Source organism: Durio zibethinus, chromosome 6, assembly GCF_047325235.1.
Source record: "Durio zibethinus cultivar Kanyao isolate XHJ-2024 chromosome 6, ASM4732523v1, whole genome shotgun sequence".
In the NCBI taxonomy this organism is placed as follows: domain Eukaryota; kingdom Viridiplantae; phylum Streptophyta; class Magnoliopsida; order Malvales; family Malvaceae; genus Durio; species Durio zibethinus.
This window is the reverse complement of record NC_143167.1, coordinates 30362100-30389001: the sequence shown is the minus strand read 5'-3', so window position 1 is coordinate 30389001 and position 26902 is coordinate 30362100. Positions and strand designations below refer to the sequence as shown.

Genomic DNA, 26902 nt, shown 5'->3' with positions numbered 1-26902 from the left:
GTCACTTTTTGGTTTGTGGCCAATTAATAAGAAACAGGACAATTGTCCTTTGAGATGCGTACTCTGTGGGCCACATTATCAGGCCAATCATTCATTTTAACCGGGCTGAACTTCCACTTCTATCCTTATTAATCTCTTTTGTGTACGTGTGTTATTAGTATTATCTAAAATACTAAGAAAGTTGGCTAACATTTCAATTTTTTTTAATAAACCCTTTTCTTTTGTCCAACTGAGTTTTTGTTGGTTTTTGTTTTTTAGTTAAAATATTAAGGAAGCCTTTGCATTATTTCAATTTTTTTAGATAAATTCTTATTTTTTGATTTGAATATAAATAAATTTTTGTTATAAATGAAAGATTGACTTTTGTTATGATTAATGCAAATTGAAAATTTTTTCATCCACATGGAACTAACATTTTTTTTATTGATAAGTTGTATTTTATTTTTTCAAATAAGCAATAAATTGCTACAGTACATTCACTTCATATATACAATCAACTCATATTTTAACTATTATGCAATACAACTTTATTTGTATTCCAAGCATCACATAAAATTTTGTTGATTGAATTAGCAACAATCGAATGCAATCATGTAATCAAGTTTTGACAACTTCCTTAATCCATTCATACACTTGTTCTTTTATTCCTTCTTTATTCTTGAACAATCTACAGTTAATTCTTCTCCATATATGGTGTATATATATAAGCATTCCAAGTTATACGTAATACTATTGATATCAATGTCTTATCGTTCATCCTTGTTACTGCCCATTTTAATTCTTCAATCCACTCCTTGACTACTTGTCAATCTTGCATAATCGTAATACCCTTCTCCACACCATTTTTGCATATTCACAACCAAAAAATAGGTGGTCCTTGGATTCCCTTCCATGTTGACTTAGGTAGCACATTTCATCCACCTTTACTCTCCAATTCCTCAATCTATCTTTTGTTGGAAGCTTGTTTAGTATAGTCATTCATGCAATCATTGAGTGTTTTGGGATATGATACTTAAATTAGATTAGTTTGTACCATTCAACCCTTTTTTGCTTAGACCTTATCTCATTCCAAATCATTGCAATAGAATAGCCATTGCAAGGGACATGCCACACCTCAACACTATTTTTTTGTTTGATAAATTGCATGCAATAGTTTAGAGTTGAAGTAGTTTTATCTGGCCTGAACTATTACCTTGTTTTGGTGCAACTTGCCATATACTTCTGCCTTTCAAGACATAGGTTTCAATCTAAGCTATCTATATAGATCTTACTTTTGAGAAAATAAATAAAATGTTCATCATCATGCATGTCTTGCTCTAAGTTAGTGTGTCTTTGATACCTAATCCCCTTTCAGACTTAGGGTGGCAAATGGCTTCCCAACTGACTTTAGCTCATTTGCAAACTCTTTTTGGCCTTTTCAAAGGAAACTAGAGCATAGCTAATTAACCTTTTTTAACACATGCTTAGGCAATATAAAGTGTTTACTCAAATAATTATGTAAGCTAAAGAGTACTGACTGGATTAGCTGTGATTTTCCAACATAAGATAAATACTTACTAGTCCATCATTTAATATTAGTGGTGATCCTCTTAAGAAATGGAGCATAATCTTTTACAATGAGTCTTCAGGTGACTAGTGGGACTCCTAAGTATCCGACAAGGAGTGAGCCTACTTTAAATCCTATGGCTTGTTAAATTGATTGGATGTTTCCTTACCTATTCCTATGGCATATATCTCACTCATTTCGCAATTACAGTCCTGAGAACAAGTAGAAAGCTTGTATAACCTTTTTAACACCAATGATTGAATCCTTGATTCCTTTTGCAAAAATTAATAAATCACCCATAAAATATAAATGTGTTAGCTTGATCTTCTTGCACTTAGGATGATAGGCAAACACTCCAAACTTGGTAGCGTTATCTAGCATTCTTGACAGCATATTCATTGCTAGAGCAAATAGATAGGGGGAGAGTGGATCCTCTTATCTTATTCCTCTAGCTCTTTGAAAATAGCCCACTAGCCCTCTACTAAATGATATAGAAAACATTGGGGTTGTAATACAACTGTTGATCCAGCTTATAAATTTTGAAGGCAATCCAATGGTTGCCAAAATGTTGTGGATAAAATTCCAATCCAATATATCAAAAGCCTTTTGCAAATCAATCTTTATAGCACACTTTAGGGATAATGTAGTTCTACCATACACCCTTACCATTTTTTGTGCCATAAGCACATTATCTGTAATACTTCTCCTTTCTATGAAAGCACTTTGGCTTTTGCTTATGATATTTGGTAGGATATTTTTAACTCTATTTGCCAAAATCTTAGTAATGCACTTATAAATGATAGTACAACATGATATGGGCCTGTAATCTCTAATCCTGCTTGGATTTGCACACTTTGGAACTAATGTGATAATGGTTGAGTTAAATGTCAAAATTATACGCCCAGTTTGAAAAAAGTATAATATAGCATTTATAACATCCTTACCAACAATGGACCAAGATTGGTTAAAGAAATGGGCTGTGTATCCGTTTAGTTCATAAAGAACATAACAATATTGATCTTTTCTTTCAGCATTGGTCTTATGAGTGCATCTTGATCTTCAAAAGAAACTGAAGCTTGAAGAAGTTCGATAAAAATTCCTGTGAACAAACTTTAACTCCCTTATTTGGTGTATGAATCATTTTTTGGAAGAATGATACTACTCTCCTAGGAATTTGCGAAAAATTTTCTAATTTGTTCCTTTCAGCATTAATAAGAACTCTTATCATGCTTTTTTTTTGTTTGGCTGCAACCATTTTGTGAAAGAATCTTGTGTTTTGGTCTTCTTCTTGTATCCAAGTTATTCTGGATTTTTGCCTATAATAATTTTCCTCAATTTCCATTAACTCCTTCAGCTCTATTGATAAGGTTCTTTCAAATTTAATCATTTTAATGCTTGGAGTAGTTATTAATATTTCTATCTATACAGCCTTTAGCTTTTTTTTTTCTCACACCTTTCCTATTACATCCCTATAATGCAAGTTGTTGTACTTTTTTAACTCCAACTTCATCCTTTTTAATTTCTTGTGCAATTTAGACAGCGGGTTTTCTGTCACTAATAGCTTCCAAGAGTTTTCAACTATGTTCTTAAACTTTTGGTTCCTAGTCCAAAAATTAAAGAATTAAATGGTTTGGAAGGGGAATACCAGGCCATATTAAGTTTTATCAGTGCAGCATAACGGTTTGATACTTCAAGAGCAATGAACTCCATCTGTGATTGTGCAAATGTAGTAAGCCATGAGTCATTTATTAATACTCTATCCAACTTTCTTCTTAGATGGCTTTTTTTGTTGATGATTAATCCACGTAAACAGAGGGCCAGTTACTACCTAATCAAACAATGCTAGCTGAGTCATGCAATCCTGTAACTCTTTCACCTTTGAATTGGTTATTTGAGAGCCATTAAAATTTAAATTCTCCGAAGGATATGTAATAACATTGAAATCACCAGCTAGGATCCAGGGACTATCTGAAATTATTCCTCGTAAAGATAGCAAGTGTGACCATAGCCTCTTCCTCTCAGCTCCATTATTACTCCCATAAATGGCGGAGAGAAAGAATTTCTGACTTTTCAAAGAACATATTGCAAGTAATACTTTGATTAGTGAGTCAACCTGCCTATGTGGTCTCCATAAAATCCAAATCCTCCCATTGCATGCTTTTGAGTAGTTATGGTACATACCCCAACCATAGAAATTACTGTCCAGTATGGCCTGCATCTGATGCTGTTTGACTCTTGTTTCAATTAGGCAAAGCAAATCAATATTTAATATTTGTATTCTATTTACCACATTTTTTCTTTTTAGAGGATAATTAAATCCTCTAGTGTTCCATACTATACGATTCATATTGGAGAATTAGAAGTATGACCTCCCAAGACAAAAGTGCCTACCTTTACTTGCTTCTTTCCTTTGTCAATTGGTCTTTTTTTTTTTTTTTTTTGCTTTTGATAGCCTTCATCAAATCTGCCATCCCAGTAGCTGTAACTCTATGCTTCTTTGGTGAATGAAGAATTATCCCATCCATAATTCTTTCAGAATCACTAATTTCATGCCTTATAGTATCTAATTCCTTTATGGACTCCAATATAGCAAATCTGTTCACAGAATTAGCCTTAGCGAAATGGTTTCGTGCTGCTGTCTTATCATTAGCAGAGATAGTTTCTGTTACTTTGACCTTCTTCATTTCACTCCTCTTTTTACTTTTAGATGGCTTTGTAGCACCTTCATTCTTTTTGTTCTCCAACAATGTAGCTTTAGCCTTATCTTTAGGTCTCCACACCTTAGTTGCAACCGTCATTGGCTTACTTGGATAGGTTTTATAAGAATGTCCAAAAATGCAACAATGAGAACACTTTTGAGGCATCCATGGTATTTCCATTTTGACTGAAACTAGAGATCCATCTCTCAATTCAACATCAATTGTTCTTGGAACTTCCAATGCTGCCCTCATCTCCACACAGATTTTGGCATAAGCCGATCTTTGTTGCTTGGCAATGATTGTATCCATATATAAAGGAGTCCCTAATGCACTAGTAATGTAACTCAACCCCTTTTTTGAATATAGTTCAAGTGCGACATTACCCAAATGAACCCAGATGGACAATTTCTTCATGTTAAATTCCAATGATGATGAGGTTAAAGATTGAAAAAAATTAGAATTTTTTTCTTATTTTTCCCTTTCTCTCTCATTTCCTTGTCCTTTCATTCAAATAAGTTACGATCATTATTTAATCGAATCAAATCTACTATAACAAAAGTCAATTTTTTTGTTTAAAATAAAAACTCATTTAATTATAAATCAAAAAATAAAAACTTATTTAAATAGGATAAAAACATAAAACCTTACTGAAAAAAATACAGAGTTAAGGGGCTTTGTTAGTATTTTGTCCTTCCTTTTTCCACTTTTAACTACCATGTTCCTTATTCTTCGTGGCTTTGAAACTTTCAGGTTATTTTTTATAATGTAGTTTGGCTCTTTTGTACTCATTCATACATTAAGGAAAGAAGATCCTAGAGCTGCTTTGGGCATTACATGTTCTTGAGTTCAAGCTTCAACATGGGTTGTTTTGGGGGAATAAGAGGAACAAAAAGTATGAATTTTGTTTTTTTCCTTTCGCATTATAAATAACATTAAAAAAACTGAAAATAAAGAGGATAAGATCAAGATATCAAATACAGCTTTTCTTATTCCCAAGAGGGGCACATGTGAACTCCATTATTAGTGTGATATATCCACACATTTTTAAAAACTAGTGTAGTATCAATTTTTTATTTATCAAATTGCAAATGCCAAATGGACAGAAAGGGAGTAGCAATGTAGTATGTTGTCACCAATAAGACCAATCCTTAACCAAGCAATATCTTAATACTATGAAACATAATTATATTCATTTCAGCTTACACGACAAAGCTTTATAAATTGGAGACTTTTTATACACATGGGATGGGATGGAGAAGAGTTGTATATTCGTAAGACCAATTTTCTTTTACTAAATAGTGAGTGAAATATTTGGTCGCAAAGATCAAATGCAACGTGCATGGGCCTGTGAGAGAGAATGTGCAATTCTTTTCGAAAAATGAAAAACGCGGAAATGGATTGCAACTCAGAAGTTATAAACCAGGGCAGTTGGGATCAAATGGTGAAGATGTGTTTTTGTCGACTGGACACAGAAATAATGAAATTTGTTCAGTTATGGGTTGGAGTCTTAGAGACAGGCCCAATTCAAGAGCATTGAGGGTAGGGTAGGGAAGTAATAGCCAGTGCTATTTTCCCTGGTAGTTGTTACCATTGAATATGATCGATCAGCCTCTTAGAGATAAAACCCAGCTTATTAACCAACCCCATCAGACCATTATTAAGCCACTTGCACGAAATTGTTGAATTTTAATAATAACAGGGCAACTATAAAAAACCCACATCTTAAAACCAATTTATGCATACTACAATCTATAGAAACAAACCATAAAAAACTAAAATTTGTCTAAATTACGGCCGGCAATTCTGCCATGTTGCAATCGAGACCTCAAAATGATGCAGGAGTCCCTCCCATGATCTCTACTGCTCTTCAAATACTCTACGGATGGCTTCTAAATAATTTCTCACAATATAAAAATGTTACACAGCAAAGCTTCCCTGATGGCTAGCTAGAAACTTAATGCAGATTTAAGGAGAACAGAAAGAAAACTGTGATGAAAACTTCGAGGAGACAGTTCATAAAATATTAAAATGTCTCTTCACAAACCGCCCAACAGACAGAGAAAGGAGAAAGTGGATGATATAAACAAAGACCTTCAACAAACAAACATCCTCATCGCTATCTCAGTTCTTTTTTTTTTTTTGTAGAAACAAGAGTGTAGAGTAAGGAAAGGCTTTTCCATTTCAGGGTCAAGAAAACCTAAATTGAATTTACAAATCGTATACCAAAAAAATTTGTTGGCAACAAGTTTCAAACCTAAACAACTTAAACTAAGCGAAAGTATTCAAACTTAAACAAACAATCAAACCTTTTTAGCCTAAACTACCTCATTTCTTTTTACAATATCTATCTTCTTTTCCATATTTATTATACAGCTAAAATATAAAAGAAGGAAATTAAGTAGATTTTTAGTGAAAAAATAGAACTCATTAATCATCAGAAAGGCTACATCTGATCGGTATAGTCTGAAGGTACATAAGCATGCGTAATAGAGTTAATTAGCGGAGAAAGTTGTTCTGCCAATACACTACTTGATTTCGTAAAATGGCTATGGCTGGCTAAAAAACAGGCACCAGCCACCTACAAATTCAAAACCCATGCACCTGCTTTTACAAAGTAGTGATCTGTTAAACACAAAAACACTATTTGCTTTCGGTAATGGGGAGATACACACCCTCTGCAGCCAACCATACATTATCGGCACGTTTTTCTCGAATGCCACAAACCTACACAAATATGTGGAAATGGTTTAACATACTAACAAGTAATAAAACTTCAGAAGTACACATAATGGTCAACTGCCTTCACCGTTAACAGTATATATTAACCAGAGAGTATATTAGAAAGTGATCAAAGTAAGCTTTTGCACTTAGTGATAAGCTAGCAAATATAAAATATTACTTTTATAAAATATGATGAAATGAACTTTAGTATAAAGAAAAGAAGAAAAAAAAAAGCATCACTTATGATTTAACTTAGCAAGGCATCTGTATTTCATACTTAATACAACAACAACAACAACAACAACAAACTAAGCCTTATATCCCAACTCTGGGGTCAGCTGTGTATTTCATGCTAAGATTATATTAATATTCAAATACATTTCCACTCTTACCTCCTGCTGTCCACCAGCTATTCTAGAATATTTCTTATCATGACTATGCAGGTAGCCACCAGTGTCAACATGTTGAAGCCGAATCCTTTGATCTTGCTTCCAAGTCTTCCCACTTCCCTCAATAATGAGCCTGAAGAGGATTTTCCAGTAATGAAGCACCAGCAAAACAGAAAACAAGAAAGATGCACATAAATTTGACAAAAGGAAAATTTTAGTCTCACCTCCAATAATCGCCGGTATCAGATTCTGATTCTCCTCCAAAGCAGCTAACCTACACCCAACACCGTGAGGGTAATAAAACATTATCAGCAAGTTTGAATGCAAAGAAGAGAAACGCCCTCTAAAATTAGCTAAAAAATTGACCAACTTCGAGAATTCAAGTTACGACTGGCTGTTTAAACATGTGATGAATGCTAACCTCTAGGTTTCCCGATATTGGAGATGCATGCAAGTGGCTATGCAACCATTTTCTGGTCCTCATGTGTTGAAACCTAATAATTGCCCCATTAGCAATGGTGTCTCCTTGTTTAGCAGATGTATCAGGAGGAGGCCTAACAATCTGCGAAGCATAGTCCCAAATTTAATTAGATGATGAAACATTCTCTTATCACACTATTAAATGAGAATTTGACAGCAAAAAGTAGTAAAAAAACAAACTTAAACAAACCTGACTTCAACTTTCCAAAATTATCAAGAAAAAAAGAAACAAAGTAAAGGCACCAGGCAGTAAAAATATAGTAATAACCAAAACAAAAGCAGAATTTCATGTACTTGAACCATATTGATAAGAATTCTAAGTGAAGGACACGATAATATAATAGTATTATCACAGCGTTAAATTGTGATTGAGACAAACAAAAATTAACTTGGAAATGTTCATTAATCCATTAGATTAACCATCAACAAAGAAGATAATTGCAGACTGTAGCTTTAAAAAAAGAATGGCAAAATCGAATTCAACTTTCGGCAACAATTTCAGAAGATCAGGTTGGTAAGAGAGAGAGAGAGAGAGTACCCAGTAGCTGTTGGAGTCGTCTACATTAGGAAAACCGGTAACAGATTGCTGTCCACTTCCAGAACCGTACGGCACATCGTGTGAATGTAACCTAAATTTTGTTTTCTCGTGCATCAGCTTTAGAACCGTCCCATAAGTAATCTGTTCCGTTCATTTTATTTAATTAAATTTAAGAAAAAAAACAAAAAAAGAGAAAATATAAGAAATAAGTGAAAAAGGAATTTTAAAAACCTCGACGTTTTGGGAGGAGGAGGCGGCGGAGGCAGAGGAGGGAGAACCTTGATCGAAATCGATAGAGAGGAAGAGGAAGAGAGCGAGACCTAAGAATCCCATCGCCATCAAGAATAGTAATCCGATGAACCAATTCTGTTGCCAAAATGGATAATCGACCGTCAGATTCTTTCTATAATGTTCTCTTTGATCTGCTCTGCTCGCAGCTGGAGTTGACGACGAAGGTGGTTGTGACGACGAAGACGGTTTTCTGCGAGAGAGGGCTTGCGGCCCCGACGGCGCCACGGTGGAAGGAATTTATTTTTTCAGATCTAGAGGAAACTTAACGGTTTTGCTTTGTGAAGGGATTTTAATGGATCTGGCTGGGAAGGGTGTGATCGTGCTTTTGGAGACGAGTAAGAGGGACTGGGAGTTTTATTTGACGGTTGACACGTTGGAATGACATGAATTTAGCCAATAGGGAAGTGACATCTGGAATAATGATGATGTGGATGTTTTGGTTGGGTCCAATGAGGTCTTGACCCTTGATTTGATTTGAGAGTCTTGTTTTTATTTGACTTTTCCTCCTTGGGGACAATCCAATCAAAGTTTGGCTATTGATTTGGGTTTCAATCCAATCAAATTTTGGGCTAAAATTTATTTTCAACAAATGGTCAAATTCTAACCCGATGCAGCTCTGCCCAGCCCAAATCTGAAATTATTAAGTGATTTTATTTATGGGGGATATATACTAATAAAATATTGGTGCCCATAAAAATACTTGTAAAATATTATAAGATATTATATGGTAAACATAAAAATACTGTCTGATATATTTTTTCTTTCAATGTTTGATCCCTTGGTTTTGCAAGATATTAAGCAAACCACTGGTTTTTAATATTGGCACTTTGCTTGTCAGGTACCTTAGGACTTAATTATTTTTTTTGGATCTGAAATAAATTTTCAATTATCCAAAAATACAAATAATATATTTTTTCAACCAAAAATAACATGTTTTTCCAAGAAATAAGATTTTTTTTTTTTTGCCAAACGAACACACCAATAATTAAAAGTTAACTGATTTTAACAATTTTGAAATCCCTATATAACTTACAAGAAATACGATGCTTCATTAGATTCTTTTTAATAATTTATTAAGTTTTCTTTTTTAATTCTTGAAATGTAATATAATTGAAAAACAAGCACTAAAACTCCGCCATAATTTTTTTTTGAAGGAATAATTCATCAAAGAGTTCATTACATTAATTAATAATAAAATAATTTATAAAATTTATCTCTTTTTACGTATTTTTAGCTCTCGTTGTAAGCTTAATTTCGGGGGATTGGAAAATCGAATTTTGGAAGAAACGAAGTAAAACGTTAAGAGCACGCAAAGTTAACAAGGGAATCTACCACGGCACATTCTGTTCAGCCAACTATATGGCACATTTTAAGCCACCTAACTGGCTCACTTCAACTGAACAAGGACCTACTCCCAAGTTGTCTGGCCCAAAGCCGAAGCGATCAAACTGACCATAACGTGGCCTTAACGCTAGAAACAAAGTCATTCCCTTGTTTTCTAGAAGAGAGCTTAATTTAGATCAAAGCACAATGGCAGGAACTGGGTTGTTTGCTGCGCTAGTTGATGGAGATGGTGTGTTCAAGTATTACTCAGATGGGGAATGGAAGAAGTCATCTTCAGGGAAGTCAGTGCCAATCATCAACCCTACCACTAGAAAGACTCAATTCAAAGTCCAAGGTCTTTTTCGCTTCTTAGTTCACTGATGATCACTATTTCTTTTCACTTTTTTAAACTTGTTTCTGGTTTTGTTCAAAGTTGTGGCATGATCGTTACAAATCTTTAACTGGGTTTTCTGCATGGTCTTTGATTTGTTTTTCACATGATTTGGATCAGCTTGTACTCAGGAAGAAGTAAACAAGGTCATAGAAGCTGCTAAAACAGCTCAAAAGTCATGGGCAAAGACTCCACTTTGGAAAAGAGCAGAGTTACTTCACAAAGCAGCTGCTATCTTGAAAGAGCACAGGAATCCCATTGCAGAGTGCCTTGTCAAAGAGATTGCAAAACCAGCAAAGGATGCAGTAACTGAAGTACAAAGAAAATTTTCATCTATTCGTATTGTGTTTATATGCCTTTCTCTCTTTTGATGTTTTGTTTGTTTACACTAACTTTTTGTTGGTATTTGGTTTAAATAGGTCGTAAGGTCTGGGGATTTGGTTTCATACTGTGCGGAAGAGGGGGTCAGGATACTTGGTGAAGGGAAATTTCTGGTATCTGATAGTTTTCCAGGAAATGATAGGACCAAATACTGCCTCACTTCAAAGGTGATTCACTTCAGAAATTTATGTATCAGTTGACTTAGATAATTTGGTATGTCCGCCCATTTTTTTCAAATTTCACATTTTGGCCAAGTGTTGTTTCTAGAAAGAGGCTTCAGTTAATTGGTTCGATTCCCACATGGGAAGCCCAAGGTCTTTTCGGTACTCTCTAAGGGGGACTAAAATATGTAATGGGATGTCCGAAGAATCCTTGACCAACTCAAACAAAAATTTTTTTAAAAGATATTTTAATATACTACCGATTATTTCAGTAAACAAGTGTAGAATGATACCAGCATGCGTATATATGTCAGCAGATTACAGATAAAAGGTAAATTGAGTGTTGCTGATGTCTTTATGCATATAATAATTTTATTTTTGTTTGTTCCCCTTTTCTTGCCCGGATTCTCATTTTTACCTAAGATATTCAAAGAACAACTTTTGTAATTTAAGGCTATCTGCCAGTTTTTGCCTACTTATATTTTTCTTCATCTGCATAAGCAATAAGATTAAGATTAATAATTAAAGTGCATGGTAAACGGTGGCATTGGCTAAGGTCATATGGTGTGGAAGGTAGACATGCTGCATCGTTGTCGTTTATGTAAAATGTGGTATGAATGATGGCTCAACAGAAATATATATACACAGATGCATCAAATATTGATGATCATTGTTTATAGAATTAGTCTGAGCTTAGAAATGACTGGATTGGTCTGGCTACAGTCTCCTCCAAGCACTTTTATATCGATGATGATTGTTTAATAGAATTGAAGCAAGGAACCAAAATGGGCTTTTACATGGTCAGCTATTTGCATACCAGATGTTAGATAATGTTGTGTTTAACATGATTCATCTTTTTATGAGCATGAAACTGACAAGATTTTTTGATGCTTGTTGGCCTATTTATTGCCGAAGTGACTGCTTGAATTCCATCAGATATGAAACGAGAATTTTTGGTGTTGTTCTCTTTATCCCTTTGAAGAAATGCTGTTTATCTCTTGATTTTCAGCCCCTGCTTTGAAATCAATGTTATTTCTGATTTGTAAACCACAAATGATAGAATGATATTTGGAAATGCAGATACCTCTAGGGGTTATTTTAGCTATTCCTCCCTTCAACTATCCCGTCAATCTTGCCGTTTCAAAAATTGCTCCTGCACTTATTGCTGGAAATTCTCTTGTACTGAAGCCTCCAACCCAGGTATGGTTTTAACCCTTGGTGGTTCATATAAATCTGCTTTGCATTGCAAAGAAAATAGTCAAGTGTGCATTTCATATATAAACCATGCTTCTCAGTTCTCCCATGTTTAACTGAATTAATGGTAAAGTTATTCTCAAAATTACTTGCTCTTGCAGGGTGCTGTAGCTGCACTTCACATGGTGCACTGCTTTCATTTAGCTGGTTTCCCAAAAGGTCTGATTAGCTGTGTTACTGGAAAAGGGTCCGAGATTGGTGACTTCCTCACAATGCACCCCGGAGTCAACTGTATTAGGTAATTTCTTAATCACCTTGAGATAACGTCCTCCATAAATATCATTGATTGCCTGACATGTTGATTGAAGATTATATGTTGCCAGTAACAGAACACTGCATGTGACAGGAATCAAATTAATGATCTTGTCAAACCATGGTAAACGAAATAAGCTTATTTACATTGTTCTGTTGTTCTGATTCGTGGGTTAAATGGTACTATACTGTGTTGTGCAGAGTTAAGCAACCTTTCTAGTTGGAAACTAAAACTAGATATAGATCCAAGTTTCTTTAATTTGCATATCGATTTTTCTACTAAATAGCATACTTACTCAGCTTCACTGGCGGAGACACGGGAATTGCAATTTCAAAGAAAGCAGGTATGATTCCCCTTCAGATGGAACTGGGCGGCAAGGATGCCTGTATCATACTTGAAGATGCTGATTTGGATTTGGCAGCCGCTAACATTGTGAAAGGAGGCTTTTCTTACAGGTGAGAGAAATAAGTAAATAATGCTTAACACTTTTAATTGTGTCAGAATTGACTCAATGATTCTTTTCATTTTTATTTTATGTTGAGTATGATTAATCTACTGACATATCGTGTTATCCAGTATTCTGCTACTTGTTTCTGTATTCTGGACATAGTTTCTGAACAATCCCACAAGTTGAGAAAGTTTTGCTACTTTGTTATTTTCTTCCAAAAGAAATGCATCAACACACTTTTCATCCTCTGCAACAATATAATGTATCTATTTCTGCTCAAACTGATGGAGAAAAATATAACTGTACAAAATTTTCAATTGTAAGGATGAATCAGAGATACATTGTAACAACTGCCTTCTCTCTAGTAGCTATAGCTGCAAATAGCATGGATGTGTTGATATTTAACAATTTGCTTTGTCATTTGTCAGTGGTCAAAGATGCACTGCTGTGAAGGTTGTGTTGGTCATGGGATCTGTGGGTGATGCTCTTGTTGAGAAAGTTAAAGCTAAAGTTGCTAAACTGATTGTTGGCCCACCAGAAGATGATTGTGACATCACTCCGGTTGTCACAGAATCCTCTGCTAACTTCATTGAAGGATTAGTCATGGATGCCAAGCAGAAAGGGGCTACATTCTGCCAAGAGTACAAGAGGGAGGGCAACCTCATATGGCCACTATTATTAGATAATGTCCGTCCTGATATGCGAATAGCATGGGAGGAACCATTCGGTCCCGTTTTGCCTGTTATAAGGATAACCTCAGTTGAAGAAGGAATTCATCATTGTAATGCAAGCAATTTTGGTCTGCAGGTACAACAATTAATCTTTATCAATTTGTGTCCTAAACATATGTACTTTCACTTCAAGTTCATGGAGACGAGGGAGTCAAATATATACTTCCGTAAATTTGCTACTAAAATGTTAATGTTCAAATTGCTAGGGTGGTTCTCAAAATTTCCTTCTCCTTTAAACATTAAGTTGATGTGTAATTGCAGGGTTGTGTCTTCACAAGAGACATAAACAAAGCAATTTTGATCAGTGATGCAATGGAGACTGGTACAGTTCAGATTAATTCAGCTCCAGCTCGGGGACCAGATCATTTTCCTTTTCAGGTGATTTTTTCTTCCATATTCCTTACAAACTGATGCAAAGCACTTGCCATTTTCGATGTTTCTATATTAAGACTTATGAGATAAACATTATCTTTTTCTTTGGTTGAAAAATAACTGGTTCCTATCATCCCAAATTTGTATGCAACCATATCTTTTCTGGATCCCAATAATTGTCATCCAATATTGTTGCCTGTTGCTAGCTTTCCATGTTATTTGAGGCTAGCAAACGCGTCCATTCTTCACTGTTGAATTTTGCTTTCCTGACTGCAATTAACCATTGAGTATGTGGCAGGGTTTGAAGGATAGTGGCATTGGCTCCCAAGGGATCACCAACAGTATCAATATGATGACGAAGACCAAGACCACCGTAATTAACTTACCTACACCTTCTTACACAATGGGTTGATAACTTGATATGAAAATTGAATAAAATTGATAGTATGTCCAATAATGTATGTTAGTTAACTTTAAATTCGACCAATAACATCCAGTGGCTTGTAAGGACAACCAGCAATATGGAGCTCCCATGCTTTTGCCTGGCTGCTTGTAAGAAAACACCGTGGGATGCGTCTTAGTCAACTTGCATTTGTCGTAATCTTTTGTACCTGTAGAGGATGCATTGGACAGGCGTGAACAATGGCATGAATAGTGTTTTAATTTTATTATTAAAGGAGATTATTAGCAATTAGATTCGAATCGTCTCATAATAGATGTTAGAGGTTATTGAATTACGTTTAGACTAAGATTTATTTTAAAAGCTTATATTTTATAGACTATCAAGATATATATAAATGATATAAATTTTATATATGGTTAATAATATATATATTATCAATAAATTTGATGATTTTATTTTATTAATAAATAAATATTTAAAAAATTAATATTATTTAAAAATTTATTTATTAATAAAATGATATTTGTTGACTCATTTCATTAATAAAATGATATATATATATCAAATATAATTTTTTATTTTAATAATTAATAAAAATAAAAAAATTATAGTATAATGTAATTGTATCCGTAAAACATGACATTCGAAAGTCCAGGAAAAACGAATAAGAAGAGTTACATATAAATTATCACCTCTGAATTATTCTAAAATAATCTTTGCCATTAATAAAGACATCATCTTTTAATTATGATAAATTATTGGAGAATAAAAAAGTAAATTCCAATAAAAAAATCACTATGATGGGAGTCCTTTGACCCACTTTGTTTTTCCTCTAAAGAATATAATTTTTGTTTCCATTAAAAAGATAAAATAATGCCATACGTGGAGCCACAGTGCCATTCACGAGAATCTCACGGATCTCATCCAATCGACCAAAAAAAAAAAAAACACAAAACAAAAAAAGAAACTATTGAAAAGGCAATGACGCTGTCAATTTATTTGGATGCCATTTCATCATTGCCGTACAAAACTCTTACCAAATTTGACGTCCTCTTCATGAAATGGAGTTGTGCAAAATGATGGATGAAATCTATGCATTTTGCTACTTAAAAATTTTTAATTCAATTTTTAATATTTAAGAAATAATATTATTGTTATTTTCCTGAACAAAAACTAAGTAAATAAAATCATTGAAATATAATGAAGTCTAAAAAATTTTACGTTACACCAAGGTGAAAAGTTTTAATTATTTGATGTTGTTGTGATAATATTCATGTTTTTTTAATCAATTGATAAATATGTATTTTTAAAAATGTAATTAAAAATAAAACAAATAAGTATATTAATATCTTGCTATTTTTTACTCGACTACATCTGGTGTTTTTTTTTTTTTTTTTATTAAGAATAAAAATTATTTGAGTTTTTGCTTTAATAAGAAAAGTTTTGTCGTATCTCCTTCAATGATTTTGATTTCATCTTTCCAATAAATTTGTATATTATTTTTTATTTTTTTGTAGATTTAATAATTTAAGTAGAACCAATTTTATAATTTTTATAAATTATTATATATTTTTATAAAATTTATCTCTTTTAATTTTACAATCAAATCTACGGAAAGTGATATATATGTTATACATTTTATATCGAAAAGTGTTAATACATTGGATTAGAATAGAACTTAATTGATGCTTTTAAAATTTTTTTAAGAAGTTGAATCAATTTATACACGGAGGTTTGAATTGGCTAATCATAATAAAAAATAATAAAAAATATTTTTAGATTAATATTTGAACATTTTAAATATATTTTATAATTAAATTTAAATATAAAAATTTTTATTAGTAAAATAATAACTTAGGTCCAGCCTAATCTTAAATTTCATATCTACAGCTTGAACGAGTCGAGCTTGACCTGCGTGGATGGGATTAATTTTTAGATAGATTTTATAATTTTTTTTTTAATTTTTTAAATATCTTTAATAATTCGCCAACAGTTTTTTTTTTAATAAATGTTGCTTATAATTTGAATGGATAAATTCTATCTATGATCTCTAACCTTTTTATTTTTGTTTTACTGTAAATCTTTAATTTTTGAATTGTTTTATTTGATTCGCAAACTTTTTTTACATGGTTACAATTCAATTTTCATTAATGTTATAACATACGTGACACACATATGAATATTTTTTTGACATGTCACATGATCATTTTTTCAATTGTTATGAATAATTTGATAAAATAATCAAAATGAATGTCTTTAAGAGGCTAAATAACATAATTTAAAAATTAAAAACCAAAAAAATAAAATCACGGTTGAAATTCACTCGTGAATGCATGCATGTGCACGTTGTTAAAAGACAAGAACAAAAAAATTGTCAGATTATTGTTTTATTCATTCACTTATATTTTTATTTTATATTTATTTTTTAATCTTAGAAAGGAAAAAATTGAAATTTGTCCATGCACTAAAATATATGGTCATAATAAATATTAACTCTACAAATTCTTGATATTTTGAGAAATTCTTTTTGGTAAATAATTTGTTTAAAATTTGCCTAGTTGTATTTCCATAAAAAATGAAAATAATTTTCTTTATAAAAAAACCTTCGAAAATTGCATTTCTGGCAGAAATGTCATTTCAAAGAATAAAAATGAAAGCAAATGAGGTAACAATAATATCAAGCGGTCCAAAAAGCCCCACATGGTCCCCACATCCTGAAAATCTAAAGGTGGATTTGAAGCGTGTAATTTAACTTCAATTCATAAGCACTGTGGAATCCGACCACACCTCTTTAAAGCGCACAAAAAGTGCATACAAAAAAAAGTCCGAGGGAGTAAGGAGAGAAAAAAAAAAAACAATTAAAATATTTATAAATTTTTTTTTTTGCAGTATTATCTATTATCTCTGCAAAAGTTTTTATTCACAAAAAAAAAAGAAAAGAAATCACTCATCAATTTCTCTTTCTCGCTCCCGAGAAACAACGAAAACCCTAACTCTCTCTCTCTCTCTCTCTCTCTCACGAGTAAATCCCCTTTATCTCTCGCTGAATCTGCCTTTCGTCTTTTCGATTTGTGGTTTTCTTGTGAGTTTCTAGGTTTTTAATGGTGTGAAATCGATGCCTTAGACTCAGATTTTAAAGATCTGTTTCTGTATATTTAGGTACATAAAATATTTTTGTTCATAGAGAGAAATAGCTATGGCGGCATCTGATAAAGAGCTGGAGCTACAGTTAATGGAGGCTGGGAACAGGCTTGTTGAACCTCCTCCGTCAGTTGATGAGCTCCTCCCTCTCCTTGACGTAATCCCTAATCCCTGCTTTTACTATTTCCGCTTAATTTCGTTTCACTCTTAGTCCTTTTTTTTTTCTTTAATTTATCTGCTTTTATTATGCTTGCTGTTTCAAATTTGTTTTTTTTTTTTTTCTGGTGTGTGATTTTTGGTTTTCTGTTATTAAAGTTAGGTCCATTTTCCCCATCGTGATCTAGTTTTACCTTTGTTCTAAAATTTTCTTGTTTTTCATGTTTTCACGTGTTTAATTGTGCTTCTGCCATTACTGTTATAAGCTTGAATCAGTTTAAAAATGTTTTTCGTTCATGGATATTGTTTAACACTCTTAACTATTGTCATTTCTCTCTCTCACTCTCTCTCTTTATATATTTGTAGATATATTGCTATGTCTATGTTTTTGAATTTGCTAAATGTCTGATATGTACAATGGGATTGATTTACCAGACTTTAAATTCTAGAATGTTATGTGTGTTTGGATGCAAATGCTATGCAGTAGCAAATATTTGGATGAAATGGTTTGAAGTTTGAATTTCCTTCAAATTCAAAATTGCCCGCGAGCAGCATATAAGTGAGTGTTTCGCGCGTGTTTCTTGTCTATACGCGGCGTAACGGTCTTGATTCTGCCAAAAGGGAATTCCATATCAGGCTTTAGGTTTGTGAATTCTCAGGAACTTGTATAGTTGTTATCCTTGATTATCGGTTTGGTTAATTAAGCATGAACTATGTTTGGCAATTAATTTCTGACTGGCTAGGTAAAATTTTTAATGAATGACTTGTGATGGCATTTAAAAGAATCAAAAGTTAATATGGAAAGCATGTGTAGATATTGTATGAAAACATTCCTAATAAAGAAGGATTTTTTTGGACATGTGAGTTAACTTTTTTTTGCACAAAACAGAGATATTAAATGGCGCATTCTTTGTTGTAAATATTGATTTTTCCTTAAAGGATATTAATCGGTGCATTCTTTGTTGTAAATATCGTGTGTTTCCTTAAAAGGACGAAACATAGCAAATGGTGTTATTTTTAATGAATTTTATCTCATTGTCTTCTATACCTATATGAAGATCTGTCCTGCAGTTATTTTTAGTCTCTAACTAAGGGAGCTATTAGAATCCACGATGAATGCATATTATAAACAGAAGCTCAATTCCACACTTGATAGCATCTCTTATTATTATGGTCTTTGCAACCTATTCAATTTTCTCCTGCCTCCCCCCCAACTCTATTTACAAATGATAACAACTTTAAAGCAGACTCTGGAATTGTGATAATCCACAAAACTCTGGTGCCATCCCCTTTTTAGACAAGGTTATTCGTATTCATGACAGCAAGCAAGAAAACTTTGAAGTGGATATGCAAAACGTTGGTAATTGGGCAACTGTTCATCATCCTTCGGTAGATTGTTTATTTGGGATCTATGTCTCTTTTAAGCTATCTCCTTAGATTTAGCGTTTGTTAGGGTTTCAAAATTTGCTTTTGCATAAGTGGCTGCAAGAAAACTGTGTATCAATTTCATTGTAGAATGACCCTTTAGGAATATAGAAATCTAAGGAATCGCAGTGTGATTTCAAAGATGGGTTTTTGCTGAGTGCTTAGTAGTATGGCAAATTAGAGATGATGGGGTGTTAGATACCTTTAAATTTGTCTTTGGTTTATACACTATTTGAACTAGAATGATTTAAAGTATTTTCCCCCTTTTGTCTCCCTATTTGACAAGGGGACACTTAAAGTGTTGCTTTTGTTCACTGCCAACTGTACCCTTGCAGTTGGCCATATTTTGTTTCAAGCTTGTTTCTTTTCATAGAGTGTTATTGATCAATAGATGATTTTTGGGCAATTCCTAATGAATCCTGGGACAATCAACTAATTGTGAATTTTTAGGTACTTTAGTATCCCTCATGTTTTGCCTTATGCTAGAGCTTTTTATTGGATGCTTTTTCCATTGATGATTGTCCACTCGTTTCTATCCTCTGTAAATATAGCAAGTTGAGAGTTGTCTTTCAAGGGTGGAACAATCACCGAGCCAATCAATGCAAAATGCACTCTCTCCATCACTCAAAGCATTGGTTGCAGAGCAACTTTTCAGACATCCTGATGCTGATGTCAAAGTTGCAGTTGCTGCTTGTATCAGTGAGATAACAAGGATAACTGCACCCGATGCTCCTTATGATGATGAGCAAATGAAGGTACTTTGAATTAATTGTTTCCGGATGCTTTTGTTGATCATGATCATTTTAAAACCATTTTCGGCATTTGAAGTATTGATCCCTATTAATGTGTATGCAGGAGGTCTTTCAACTGATTGTATCTTCGTTCAAAAATTTATCTGACAAGTCCAGCCGCTCATTCATTAAGAGGACCTCGATTCTGGAAACTGTTGCCAAAGTCAGATCATGTGTGGTGATGTTGGATCTCGAATGTGATGCACTAATCATTGAGATGTTCCAGCATTTCCTTAAGGCAATAAGGTAAAAACTAGTTGATTGGAGAGTTCATTCTCTTGTTGACATTAGTTCATCAACGTAAATCTTCAGCTATTGTCTCCTACCTTCTGTCTGATTTGTAAGTTTCAAGTTTTTACAAGATTATTGCTTTTGAAAATGTTCTTCTTTCAGTTCTTTGTCTTGGTCATGGTTTAAATCTATGTTATAGCAGAAAATGTTTTCCTATATTAAGCTATCAATAATCGCTGTCGATTTTTAAATGTGGGTTTAAATTGATAGACTGCTTTATAGGTGTTTGAAAATAGAGATTATGATCCCTCTTGAGTTTCTGGTACTTAAAGTTCTCATGAAGTAGGTGCCTATGTTAGATTTGGTAGACAGTGGGAAGGCCAGCAAATTTACATATTGATTTCCAAATCTTTGGTTCCAGCTAATTGAAATAAAGCTTAAGTCCTCTTTTGAGAAATCTGTCTATCTTCGTTTCTAGGAGCTTTTGTGTTTCTTTTCCTCTTGGTAATGGCTTTATCTGGGTTGATTTTGTGTACCGGGGGCTTGTTTCTCAGTTCAAAATTTTGTCATCATCCTGTTTTATTCTTCCTAATATAAGGCTACTTTACTAGAGTACAGTACTATTATGAAAAAGAATAAAAAAGTGGTTTAGTATGCTATGCAGAGCATGCATTCTAAACCATTATTTTCCTTATGATTCTTTTCGTTTGTTTTTCAGGGATTATCATGCAGAGGCTGTCTTTACATCAATGGTGACTATTATGACCCTTGTACTGGAAGAAAGTGAAGACATATCTGCGGAGCTGCTCTTCCCAATCTTATCTAATGTGAAGAGGGATAATGAGGTCTGTTGTTAGATGAGTCGCTTACTACCTTTTGTTTTTCTTCTACAATCTTGTTTAATTCACCTAGGGCATCCATTTCCTCTCAGGAAGTTCTTCCTGTTGCTCAGAGGTTGGCAGAGAGAGTGCTTGAGAACTGTGCATCAAAGCTGAAACCTTACCTAATGCAAGCTGTAGAGAGCTTGGGAATTTCTTTTGATGATTATAGTAGTGTAGTTGCTTCTATATGCCAAGCAACAGCTGGTGCTGTGGAGCAGAAGGATGCTGCTACTGAAAAACACGTGGTAATTATCTTATTTGTATCTGAACATAATTCCACAAATCCTTTTTGTTTGAGGGAAGTTATTTAGTCATTTTGTGCAGTGCTTCTGTATGCATTTCCGCTCTGCATCTTTTGCAGATAGATTATATGCTGCTTGATTATATAAGGTTTAAAGCTTTTTATTTGTGTATGACACTTGTTATTGGTCTTTTTGTGTTTACTTTTATCAATTCTTTTGTTCAAGATATCCATCAAATCCGGACAAGTTTTTGCCTTGTGTTGATGCCTTACTGATATCTTTTATGCCTTCTTAGGTGAACATATTGTTGATTTAGCCTCCTTAATTTTTCTTTTTTGGGTTAATTTCCTGTAGGATGATGAGAGCAAACTAGCAGAAGCATCTTTGGGCAGGGCAGCCCAGGCACGTTTTGTTTCATATATTTATTGTCAATTCTCAGTGTTCTATATGTGTGTGTGTGTGTGTGGATTCAAGTGCTTCCTTTTTTTATTATATTCAACTTTTGTTGTTAGAATTTAATGGTTGAAATTAGTGATTTATAAATCCTCAAATTCTCTAGCAGGAGGATAAAGAGATTCCTAAAGAAGCTGTTTCAACTGAACAAGTTGATCTTGCAAATGAAAAATCTCCCAAGTCAGTAGTTAGCAATGGCATTGTGCAAACTGTTGAAGAGGACTCATTGGCTGATTTGAACTCTGTAAAGAAGCAAGAGGATGACCATCTTACTGGTAAGGCCAAGAATGATGATACATCAACTATTGCTGAACCTGATAGATTGGAAGCTGAGAAATTGATCAATTCAGATTCTAAGTTGGAGCAAAGTACCCAGGAAAAGGGGAGGAAATCTGATTCAAAATCTACAGAACCATCTGACAGCTCTCATGTTGATGAGAAGGAAGATGAGACCTTAACAGACCCAAAAAATGACAGCAAGTATGATGCTGGTTTACCTCGTGAGGATCCATCTGTTGATGGGGCTTTATCCTCGGAAAATAAAAGAGAGACAGATGTTCAGCTTTCCTCACCAAAAGCAACAGAGGATGAATCAACTGCTGTTGCTTCCCCTACACCAAGTGAGACTATACCTGATGAGAGTCATTCTAAAAGGGCTGCACAGCCAAAAAGAAAAGAGAGCTTCAGCAAAGAGATCACACCTTCTATTGATGAAATCTCTAAGGCATCTGAAGGGACAAGTGATTCAGAAGCAAAAACAAATAGACGACCAGGGAAAAAGGTTGCTACTGTGGTTTCCAGCGAGGATAATGCTCTTACTGATGTAGATGAAACTAAAAAAGAAAGTGGCACTGCAAGTGATTCAGAGGCAAAATCACTGAAGCAGTCATCAAAGAAGGTAGATTCTAGCAGTAATAATGTAGATGGATCCTCTTCAAGGCAACTGGAGGATAAGAAAAAGCGAGCTCGGGGGAAAGTTGTTCCTGATAAGGATGGAACAAAAACATCAACCAAGAATGATGATGAGGTGCTTTGTTTTTGGCTTTTAAGTTGTAATTTAGCTATTCTATTAATATTGTTGTTTATTTAAAGCTTTATTTATTTATTTTATTTAGCTGTTCTAGATCCTTTGATCAAGGGGATCATTGTCGTCTTGTTATTTATTTAGGAAATGGTTGCTTCTCCGAAGTCAGTGAAGCCAAACAAATATGATTCTCACATGGAGGAGACCCCTAAGACAAATTCCAAGAGAAAGCATACCCTGAGTAAAGAAAAAGTAAGTCTCTCTAAGTACAAGACTGTTGAGATTGCATTTATTTTACACTTTCATGCGTCTTTTGCATCTTTCAAGATGATATTTTAATGGTGGTGTATTTTAGTTTCGGTAGGTTGGATTTTAAATAAAACGGGCGATAATATGGCCTTTATGATGATCCTTATGGGTTTGAACTCTTATTAGAGTCTCCATTCTCACATCCTTGACGATCGTTTTGCTATTCACAGGCCATTTATCTTTTCTTAATCCTAATGTTAGCTTTCTTCTCAATATTGCTGCTGATTGACTTTATTGTACCTTTAGCTTTACTAGAAGCATTTAATTTTAGCTAATCTTTCTTTCTTTCTTTTTTTTTTTTCCCATCTACTCTCTTTCTGTCTTTCGTATTATTTGCCTCCCTCCTTACTTTTAAGCACATCTTTACTTGAAATAATTCTATCATAGCTACTTGCCTCATTTGTCTTGCATTATGGAAAGATTTTGGAGGATATAAGCTCAAATAATTCTGTATGAGATATTGTCAACCTTTTATTTGACTCTGCCCATGCAAGCTGCAATCTGAACATGGTTCAGCAATGATATTGCATATCCTTCTTCTGGAGACGCCTGATTTCTTTTTTGTATTGACGTCAGGCATCTGATTCTATAGAATATGGTGAGAATCTGGTTGGCTTAAAGGTGAAGGTCTGGTGGCCCAAAGACCGTGCGTAAGTATATATCTGAAATATGTACAAGTGTTATATCTGAAATATAAACCATGAAATTTTGTTTGTTTTATCTTTTATCTTATACGTGTATGCATGTATGGGATTGTATACATTACCCACTTCCAATTTCCTTGCTTATATACATTGATCACGCCCTCTCTTCCTCCCCCCCCCCCCCCTCTGTTGCATAACAGTTTGTCTCAAATTGTAAGGTCAATGAATTAAAGTTTCTTTCTAGTGTTACTTCTTACCATTTTGTGAACTTCTTCTTTTACCTTTTCGCACAAACTTGAATCTTATAATTGCTCCAAAAAAAATTAGCTAATGGAGAGCGTTCTCCTTCAAATATGTCAGTGTGTGCAAATATAAGATTTGAGTGTGTAAAAAAATGGTTAGAATATAAAGATATATGATACTGAAACGCTTGAAAACAGAACACCTAAAGAAAAATTGAAAGAATAAGGTAAAAATAGAGAGTTAGAATATGATAATACAAAAACCAAGATAAGACACCAACCATCCCACCTATCTTTTTTATCTTTTGTTTCTTATGAATGGAATGAAACTAAACGCATCTTTCCTGCTGACAAAATGGCATCTCATCTCCTTGAAGTTAAGGAACCTAATCATGTAAATGCACATACATAGGGAATTTTCTTGTATGTGAGACTTTAATTATGGTTCAATTTCTTTTTCGCCTAATGTATGTTGCTCTTTTCCAGGTTCTATGAAGGTTTTATTCATTCGTATGATTCTCTCAAAAAGAAGCACAAGGTGACACATCAAATAAGATACAAGTTTCCATTTATATTTTTCTTTTCCTTTGTATGTTACCAGATGTTTTCCCTCTAACTATCAGGCTAGAATGTGTTAAATTTTTTCTTCATTTCCATTTGTCTATAGGTGAACTATAATGATGGTGATACAGAAATTTTAAATCTTAAGAGAGAAAAATGGGAGGTGATTGAAGATAAGCCAGAGTCAGATGAGGTGGGCACTTTTCTAATTTGTAGATAATTAACTTTTATTCCATTCATGTTTATTCTATTTTTCTAATACTTCATTGAAACAGGAAGAAGCAGCTGATCATCCAAGTCCTGATGGTTCATCTGAAATGTAGGTGATTCCTATTGTGATCATCCAATTACTGTCAAATTTGATTGCATCACAATCTTGGCTCTAGATGGTGTCTTTGTGTATTTTGGCCTTGCCTGATGAAACTTTGCTTGGTTGTTTGTGCAGTTTAAGTTGATACATCTTCCATTCTTTAGCAATGCTAATTTTATGTGAATGCTGGAGTTTACTTAGGTTTAGGGATTATTATATTTGGTATAGCTTTGCATTTGCTTGTTGGATTCGTGGGCTCTTTGGTTTATTTGTCTTATATGCTTGTCTGGGCTTTATCTTTCCTTTTGCTTGTTTTGATTTTCATTAACAGGCCTCAAAAGAAGAAAGCAAAAACAGCTGATCAACCAAGCAAAAAATCCAAGATGGATGCTTCACCAAAAAGGTTATTAGATTCTTTCAAATGGAACTTTTGATATGATTCTTTCTTTGATTTCTAAAATTTCCAATATTGGATGGCCAGGGGTGGAGGAACTTCCTCTGGAAAATCCAAAGGTGCTGCCACAAAGCCTGGTCGCAAAACAAAGGAAGATGGTAAAGTGGATGGCAAATCCAAAGATGGCTCCAAGAGTGTCAGTAAATCAGACAATGACAATGTTACCAAATCCAAGGATCATACCCCCAAAAGTGGTAGTAAATCAGTTGACGTTGCTTCAAATGTAGGAAACAAATCCAAGAATGAGGACAGTGGTGACGCACCCAAGTCTACGAAATCCAAGGATGATGGAAGTGTTACACCAAAAGCTTCCACAAAGTCAAAGCAAGACACTTCAAAGACAGCCAAGGCCAAGCAGGAAACCCCCAAGATTTCCTCCAATTCTAAGGGTAAGCCTCTTAAAAGTGGTGGCAAATCTAATGCTAATGGTACTGGTAAGTCAAAATCTGGTTCATCGAAGGTGAAAGAAAGTGAGAGCATGAAAGAGAACTCAACTGATTCAGCAAAACTTGTGGAAATTGCGAAGAGGAAATCACCAAGTTCGTCCAAGGCACAGGGAAATGATTCCAAGTCTGGAAAAAAGCGGCGAAGATGAGGTGAAAGTTACTTCAACTGCATTGTCACTGCCAAGGGCTGGTTATCGTCCTATGTGGAACTTAGTTGAATCCTAGTATTTGTTGCAGCCTTCTTAGACCTCCGGTTGCTGCATTCACAGCTAGCCATGCATTTGGTATTTGATGTAGTTCTTAGGTTTGTGGCCAGAAATACTTACAGTTAATGTAGTTTATAGTGTTTGTAGGGTTAAGGGGTTTTTTTCTTTCTTTCGTGGAAGGAATTCCTGTTATTTAAGGTGCAGCATTAGGATACATTGGGTTAGCCTTTTTACCTTTAATTGAAGAGTTGCTTCTATAGATGATGTAATAGATTCAGAAAACTTTGTCGAAGCAGCGGTGGCGTATCTTCTGTTCTATGCCGTTTTTCTTAATGATCACATAATTTATCTTGTATATCTAATTCAGTGTCACCCAATGTAAAGAGGCAAATGATTTTGCAGGGGGAGGGCGTACTGTCTCGACGTATAGATTTAAACTAAGTCAAGGAGGTTTTGGCTTCTTATCTTTGGTTGTGTGTGCTTTGCAGAATGGTGAGATAGATGGAACAGCCCCCACGGTGGAGTTGATTCGTAGTACATGGGATGTGATAACAAATAAACGATCTTATCATGGTTGCTTTCGTGTTTTGATCGAAAATAAGTCAAGGGAACCCAATAATTTTAAGAATTAAGGTCCCCCGTTGAAGTCCATGGGCGTTGCTAGGGCCAAAAGGGGAGAAGATGAGGTTCAATGGGCTTACCAGGCTTACAAACCTTAAGAAAAAGTTCATAGCCTGCATGTTTTGGGTGATCACTGATCAGTTAATTTGTCTTATTAAACTTGTGGGAATTGATGAAAGTTAGCCATAGTTTTGGTTTATTTTTTAACTGCCCTGATAATATTCAATCCACAAATGATAGACAAAAAAAAAAAAGGCTTGCACGAGCGAGTGAACATATATAATCATCCGGTTGCTTGCCTATGCAGATTATTCAACTCTGTCAAAGAAAATTATACGAGAGCTTAAAAACCAAATTCCAATTTAGTAACTTGCCTTTTCTCCT

The 26902-nt window shown here is 34.1% G+C and overlaps 4 protein-coding genes across 28 annotated transcripts; 2 read left to right on the top strand and 2 right to left on the bottom strand.

Moving 5' to 3' along the window:
• Positions 1 to 3374: 3374 nt before the first annotated feature.
• LOC111284435 (uncharacterized) lies at positions 3375 to 4659 on the bottom strand. The gene is made up of 2 exons (XM_022873095.1): positions 3990 to 4659; positions 3375 to 3880 (listed from the first exon to the last, which is right to left on the bottom strand). The coding sequence occupies exons 1-2, from the start codon at positions 4657 to 4659 to the stop codon at positions 3375 to 3377; spliced, it is 1176 nt and encodes a 391-aa protein (XP_022728830.1).
• A 1989-nt stretch (positions 4660 to 6648) lies between these two features.
• LOC111286076 (stromal cell-derived factor 2-like protein) lies at positions 6649 to 8989 on the bottom strand. Its single transcript, XM_022875861.2, has 6 exons — positions 8605 to 8989; positions 8374 to 8514; positions 7777 to 7917; positions 7580 to 7629; positions 7359 to 7488; positions 6649 to 6969 (listed from the first exon to the last, which is right to left on the bottom strand). Exons 1-6 carry the CDS (start codon positions 8710 to 8712, stop codon positions 6886 to 6888), a joined length of 654 nt encoding a protein of 217 aa, XP_022731596.1. The 5' UTR covers positions 8713 to 8989; the 3' UTR covers positions 6649 to 6885.
• A 1008-nt stretch (positions 8990 to 9997) lies between these two features.
• LOC111285241 (NADP-dependent glyceraldehyde-3-phosphate dehydrogenase-like) lies at positions 9998 to 14674 on the top strand. The gene is made up of 9 exons (XM_022874571.2): positions 9998 to 10342; positions 10499 to 10692; positions 10798 to 10926; positions 12001 to 12120; positions 12276 to 12412; positions 12727 to 12882; positions 13304 to 13682; positions 13868 to 13984; positions 14277 to 14674. The coding sequence occupies exons 1-9, from the start codon at positions 10195 to 10197 to the stop codon at positions 14388 to 14390; spliced, it is 1494 nt and encodes a 497-aa protein (XP_022730306.2). The 5' UTR covers positions 9998 to 10194; the 3' UTR covers positions 14391 to 14674.
• Positions 14675 to 17326: 2652 nt separating this feature from the next.
• Positions 17327 to 26259, top strand: LOC111286212 (transcriptional regulator). Of its 25 annotated transcripts, none has more exons than XM_089762746.1 (17): positions 17327 to 17403; positions 17541 to 17679; positions 18163 to 18321; positions 19655 to 19858; positions 19959 to 20140; positions 20844 to 20970; positions 21057 to 21251; positions 21603 to 21650; positions 21811 to 21976; positions 22052 to 22728; positions 22870 to 22977; positions 23611 to 23684; positions 24407 to 24458; positions 24588 to 24674; positions 24757 to 24800; positions 25123 to 25194; positions 25273 to 26259. In XM_089762746.1, exons 4-17 carry the CDS (start codon positions 19703 to 19705, stop codon positions 25838 to 25840), a joined length of 2556 nt encoding a protein of 851 aa, XP_089618872.1. In that variant the 5' UTR covers positions 17327 to 17403; positions 17541 to 17679; positions 18163 to 18321; positions 19655 to 19702; the 3' UTR covers positions 25841 to 26259. The 25 variants fall into 25 exon arrangements, with proteins under 25 accessions (XP_089618872.1, XP_089618871.1, XP_089618860.1 ...); XM_089762745.1 differs by having other exon boundaries at positions 17327 to 17463; XM_089762734.1 differs by lacking the exon at positions 18163 to 18321.
• The last annotated feature ends 643 nt before the right edge of the window (positions 26260 to 26902 follow it).